At 48.3% G+C, this 6280-nt stretch overlaps 1 protein-coding gene across 4 annotated transcripts in view; it reads right to left on the bottom strand.

Annotated features, from left to right (window-relative positions):
- Positions 1-1623: 1623 nt before the first annotated feature.
- LOC110474452 (ATP-binding cassette sub-family A member 9-like) overlaps positions 1624-6280 on the bottom strand; it is a 31372-nt gene continuing 26715 nt past the window's right edge. For all 4 annotated transcript variants that reach the window (XM_031506402.3, XM_085556649.1, XM_085556650.1 and 1 more), the window contains exons 33-39: positions 5699-5774; positions 5119-5213; positions 3782-3901; positions 2440-2580; positions 2190-2269; positions 2042-2097; positions 1624-1916 (exon numbers count right to left, since the gene is read on the bottom strand). In XM_031506402.3, coding sequence (XP_031362262.3) covers positions 1827-1916; positions 2042-2097; positions 2190-2269; positions 2440-2580; positions 3782-3901; positions 5119-5213; positions 5699-5774 — 658 coding nt within the window. In that variant the 3' untranslated portion in view covers positions 1624-1826. The remainder of the gene's footprint in view (positions 1917-2041; positions 2098-2189; positions 2270-2439; positions 2581-3781; positions 3902-5118; positions 5214-5698; positions 5775-6280) is intronic.

The following is a 6280-nucleotide window of genomic DNA, read 5'->3' as shown; positions in this document are numbered from 1 at the left end:
GCCACAGAGCAGGAACAGCAGAGAAGTGCTGCTTCCTGGATAACAACAGCTCTTCCAGCTAAAAAACATCTTGGAAACGCTGAAATAAACGTCTCCTGAGTAACTCTGCACTTCTAAAGGGGATGGGTTTGGTTTCAGCCCAGGCTCTGGAGCGTGGCTGCCACGCTGTCGCCCACAGCATCATCCCCGGGCCCATCCTGGCTGAGGGACCAGGGGTGGGAGGGAGCCTGAGCAGCTGGGACAGAGGCTGGGCTTGGAAAAGTGGAGCAGCTGGATTTGCTTCCTTCCTTAGGAGTGGAAAAAAACACTCCTAAGATTTAAATCCCATTCAGATGTGTCAGAGCAGACAGCAGAGGTGCAGTAAGTCAAGGCACGGGATGGAGTTCAATCTGTCCCCAGAACATCTCCTGGGTGTCCAAACCTTCTCCTCCCCTCCTTGCTAAAGGAAAAACAACAAGCCTAACATGAAGAGGGGGAGATGCCGGGTGCCAGCCAGTGAATCTCAGTCTCCTCCCTGCCCACCTCCTTGGCAGAGCCCTGATGTTGGGAGATAGATCCACGTGGAAAGCAGAACTCCGGGTGTGGCTGGCTGCTCCGGGCACTTCTCCTGGCAGGAGCAGCCCATCCGTGAGCCACGGCAGCCACCTGCTGGTACCTGCGTGCCCACATCCCTGCCTGCAGTGCCCAGACACACATCCCTGTCTGCCTAAAGCACCTGCAGAATTCTCCCTGCCCGTGTCCCAGCCCAGCACCACCCCTGCATCATCCACACCAAGCAGGGCAGCTCAGGGCATGGGGAGGGCTGTGCTGCTCTGTCCTTCCCATGGGATGGCACTGCCCCTGGCCTCCAGCAGGTCCCCAGCCCTTGCCAGAGGGTGATGGGGACAGGAGAACATGGCACAGGGGGAAACACCTGAAAGCAGGGAGTTCCTGTTTTATTTCATTTATTATTATTATTTTTTTTTATAATTTACTTTCTAACTCTGGCCCTGCCAGGCAGATAATCCAAGAGGAGATGCTGGTCTGCTCAGGGAGGATCAGGGTGCTGGTGCTTGCCCCCAGCTCCCCATCAGTTGTCCCATCCCTCCCAGGGACCCATGGTGCTGGTGAGGAGCCCCTTCTGTTCCCAAAGCAAGGCTCAGCCAGCTGTCCTTCAGTACTATTTTGGGTCAAAGCACACCTTATTTCGACTCTAATTAATAACTGTGTTTTATAGATGATGATATAAGAGCTGCCATTTTTCTCTGTATTTATCCAGCCACTGCTGAGTCCTTTCCTCTGTTCCTGGCCCCGGTGGTGGGGATGAGATGGGCCAAGTTGGCCTGAGCTGGAACTCACAGCAAGAGCAGCTTTTTGGCTCAAAATAGAGCCCTGTGCCCCTCTCTCCCAGGAATCAGCAGCTCTGCTGGCCACATCCCACCAGCCAGAGGCTGATTCTCAGACCTGGTGTCCTCCTGCCATGGATGAGCGAGGTGTCAGAGCCTTCCTGGGGTTTGCTCCTGGTTCTCCCCAGGGACTGAGCCCCTTTCCCAGCCACAGTCTCCCTCACAGCCTCGGGCTCAGGAATTCAAATCTCCGTGAGCCAGTCTGAGCAAGGGCACAGATGAGCATCAGGCACCGATGTGTCAAAGGATAAAGACTTTATTTATTAAAATAATAACTAACTCTTTTTTTCTCTGTGAGGCAGAACACCTGCAGGGCTGTGCGTGCTGTGACGTGGGTCACCGAGTGCTGGGGCTGCAGCTGATCCCAGCTCCCAGTGACACTGATGAAATGCAGTAACACTGATGAAATACACGGAATATTTCCCACTGTGGCTCCAAGACTCAGGGCTGAAGGGGTCTCTGCTCCACAGCCCCGTTGGATGCCACCTCCAGGTCGTGTTCCTCTGCATCCCTGGTGAGGTCTACAAACACCTGCAGTGGGACACAGTGGAAAGCATCCCATCATTGCCACGGACTGGTTGTATTTGTGCTGGTCACAAGTTATTTCTTCCTTTTTCACAGGCAGTTCCCAGCCTGGGGCTCCTGCATCAGCCTACCTGGTGCAAAGTGTTCAGTGACAAGCTGTACTCCTCAAGCTTGAAATTCCGTTTAGCTGTGGAGGAATGGAGAAAGCATCCTTAAAAACCAAATCCACACAAGCCATTTGAAAGTGATTTCCTTATTTAACTGATTGTTTCTTTTCACCTGCTTCCAGCTGGGAGAAAGACCTGGACAGAGGTAGTGCATCTGCCACTGGAATCTTGTAGGTGAGCATGGAAGAAGTCCTGAAAAAGTAATAAAAAAATGAATTCTTCATTTGTGAATCAGCATTGCAGTTTGGGGGGGGGAGGGTTGTAGGATAACTGTGCTCCAGGTAAATCACTGAGCAAGGTCAGGAGGAGGAAGAGAGCATCCCACCCCAAATCCAGGCTGTGGGCAGCCCGTGGACACTGACCTTTCCTGCCGAGCTGCGTGGGGGAAGAGGTTCAGGATTTCGGTGTGGAGAGCATCGCTTCGCCCCGCGTCTGTCATTTTGAGTTCTAGGTGGTAACTTGTGCCAAACTTACTTCTGAGATCCTCGAGGGAGCCGATGTACCTGCAGAGGGGGGGAAAACATTGTTGAAACCACCATAACCAGCAAATAAATCGATGGCTTGAGGGAGCTGAGGAGCAGCTGTACATCCTCTTATTCATCAGCTCCTCATACCGTGCTACCTCACAAAACTGATTGTTACACACGTGGCTGCACTCAAACCAGTATTTTCCATTAGATTAAGAATTGAAAAAACCAAACTAACCCAAACTAACTCAAACTAACCCCAACCCAACCCCAAGCTAACCCCAAACTAACCCCAAACTAACCAACCCAACCCCAAGCTAACCCCAAACTAAGCCAAGCTAACCCCAAACTAAGCCAAACTAACCCAAACTAACCCCAAACCCCAAACTAGCCCCAAACTAAGTCGAACTAACCCAAACTAACCCAAACTAAGTCAGACTACCCCAAACTAACCCCAAACTAACCCAAACTAAGCCAGACTACCCCAAACTAACCCCAAACTAGCACAAACTAAATGAAACTAACCCAAACTAACCTCAACCCCAAACTAACACCAACTAATCCTGACTAACCCAAACTAACCCCAAACTAACCCCAACCCCAAACTAAACTCAAACGAAGCAAAATAACCCCAATTAACCTAAACTAACCCCAAACTAAACCAAATTAACCCAAAGTAACCCCAAACTAACCCAAACTAACCCAAACTAACCCCAACTAACACAAACTAACCTATTCTAACCTATTCTAACCCCAAACTAAACCAAACTAACCTCAAACTAAACCAAACTAACCCAAAGTAACCCCAAACTAATGCAAAGTAACCCCAAACTAAACCAAACTAACGCAAAGTAACCCCAAACTAACCCAAAGTAACCCAAACTAACCCCAAACTAAACCAAACTAACCCCAAGTAACCCCGAACTAATTTGAACTAAGCCCAAACTAAACCAAACTAACCCAAAGTAACCCCGAACTAACCTGAACTAAGCCCAAACTAAACCAAACTAACCCAAAGTAACCCAAACTAACCCCAGACTAAACCAAAGTAACCCCAAACTAACCCATTCTAACCCCAAACTAAACCAAACTAACCCCAAACTAACCCAACCTAACCCCAAACTAACCCCAACTAACCCGAACTAACCCAACCTAACCCAACCTAACCCAACCTAACCCAAGCTAGCCCAACGTAAGCCCAGCCAACGCGCCCCCCGCCGCAGCCCGCGGTGCCCACCGCAGCCGGCCGGCCAGCAGGATGGCCACGCGGTCGCACATCGCCGCCGCCTCCTCCAGGGACTGCGTGCACAGGACGCCCGCCCTCTCCTTGCTCTTCATGGAGGCCTCCACCATCCTCCTGGGGACACAGGGGTCACACTCACTTCCTGGGAACAGCCACGGGGAATCTCCTGGTCTGCCAGCTCCTGGTTTCTTTTCCTACCGCTCCAAGGTTGGGATTGAAGCGCTAGAGGCGGTGTTTTGTGTCCAGGCTTGGACGTTCATTATTTCGTATCGATATTACAAGTCATGGGTTCTACAGCTTGTTCTACTAACAAGCTACAAAGTGGCCAACTGTCTTTCTATACAAGGTCTTTTAAGGCCAAACGATCCAATTAAGAAATGACACATAAATTATTTTCACTTTTAACCCAATAACTAATCACTCGAAGTCTGCCATGTGGACTTTTCTGTCCGACTACAAAGCATCACCCAAACCCATGGAGAAGAAGGAAGAAGGTGAATAAGAAGGAGCAGCCTCCACCCTAAAACCTCCATCTTGCTTTATGTATATTACTATATTCTAATATATTACTATATTCTAAAACCTTAAAGTCCAAGTTCTCCACCCTGTGATATCACACACTTCTAATCAAACTACACACCCATAATCCCAGTGCTACCAATCAATTTTGGAAGCCTTCTCCATGGCCTCAGGTCAAATACAGTATTTTCTTGTGGGTCTGTGCCCTTCAGCACAGAAAGTTTAAAATTGTCAGCATCCAAGACTCCAATACTGGTCTATGTCTCCCTCCTTAGGAACAACGTTTTAAAGTTATTAAAAATCAGAGAACTATTTAAAAGGCTTCAGTTTTCTTGTTTAAAGATGACCTGGATGCCACTGCTATGCTGTTATTTGTCATGTCAGCATCCCTCCAAATTTTGCGCTGATGGTGTAAACTGGTGATTAAAAGCTAAAGCAAACACCAGTGCTGAATGATTAAAGGGAAGACTTCCTACAAATTTTTCTCTTGCTCTTAAAAAACCAGAAATTTGTGTCTTTTGTACCAAATGGATAGATTCAGCTAGTGCCTATTGAGATTTTTTGGGGTGTATTAATGACCTTTATGGGGTCACTTTTGGGGGTGTATTAATGACCATTATGTTACATTATTGCTGCTAGCTGAGTGAGGGGCTCAGCAAGCTCTCCTCATCCCCTGGGCATTAGGAAAAAGGGAAAAGACAGATCTCCACTGTCAGCTCTGCCTGCCCAAGAGTTCCTGCAGCGGGGAGGGTGAGGCCCATGCTGTTAAACCCTCCCCAGATTCCCATTTCTGCCAGGCCAGGGCTGCTCACCACATGCGGCGCTGCCCTTTGGGGTCCAGGCTCACGGAGGGCTCATCCCAAAGCATCACTGCTGGGCCTCCCAGGATGCTCAGAGCAAATGACAGCTGGAATGGGAACAACATCAGGTCAGGGCTCCTTTAGTTACCTACAAAACTGGTGCACCTTAATCCCCGTGAATTTTTCAAAGCTGAAGCTCTTGATTGCAAAGTACAAAAGGAACAGGGATTAAAAAAAAAAAAATCCCACTTCAGGTGTTCTCAGTTAACATTTTCATCTCTCAAAATCAGATTTCCCCAGACCTCCTGAGCCTGCCCAAGATGTGAAAGTGGTTTTCCGTCCCATTTACTGGCAGATGTAGGTGGTGGGGCGTGAAGAGGTGATTGTAAATCCAATTTGTGGTTAGCACTTATTAAACACACGGTGAGGATGAATGGGAAAGAGGGAGGGAATCCTGTTAGGATGGATTCAAAAGGTATTGATGAAAATAAATGATGCCAGGAACCCACTCAGCTGAAGGTTTCCTCTGCACCACATCCAAGAAGGAGCAAGCAGGGTTTGGTTAAGTAGGGAAGACAAATCCAACATGTACCTTTCTGGCTTCTCCGGCAGATAAACTTCTTGCTGGGGTCTTGAAATGCTTCAGGAGATCCAAGGCCCTTCCTATGCTGTGGGAAATAGAAAGGGAAAAGCCTCAAGTGATCACCTTGGTGTGCAACCTCTGTGGTCAGGGGGGCTGAGGAACCCAACACTGACATGTTTGGGTTGATATCCATCACCTTGGGTTACCTGGGGATTATGCTCCTAACTTGGATGTTAAATTGAGGAATTTTGACAGAAATTCAAGGCAGGAAGTGTAGCTAATGGGAGAAGTGAGTTACTCATGCAACTAGCCATGAACTGAGGCAAATTTAATTTTTTTTCCTGAATTTTCCCAGGTAAACTTGGGCTACAGTCTTCATAGGCAAGGGACTAAGAACAGTATAAAATAGCAGACCTCATCAGGAGAAGTCACCTCTCTAAGGTGAGAGGCATTGAAGATGCTGTCTCTTAACCACACGAGCCAGTTTTGTTAAAAGAGAAACCCTTCCCCACCCTATAAAATCACAGAGTGATTGGGCTGGTGTAGGAATCAGAAAAACAGAAACTTCCACAGACACTGAAGGATTTGATC

This window comes from Lonchura striata, chromosome 18, assembly GCF_050655825.1.
Source record: "Lonchura striata isolate lonStrDom1 chromosome 18, ASM5065582v1, whole genome shotgun sequence".
NCBI classification, from domain to species: domain Eukaryota; kingdom Metazoa; phylum Chordata; class Aves; order Passeriformes; family Estrildidae; genus Lonchura; species Lonchura striata.
The sequence above is the reverse complement of the archived record's forward strand: the minus strand, read 5'-3'. Positions and strand labels throughout refer to the sequence as shown.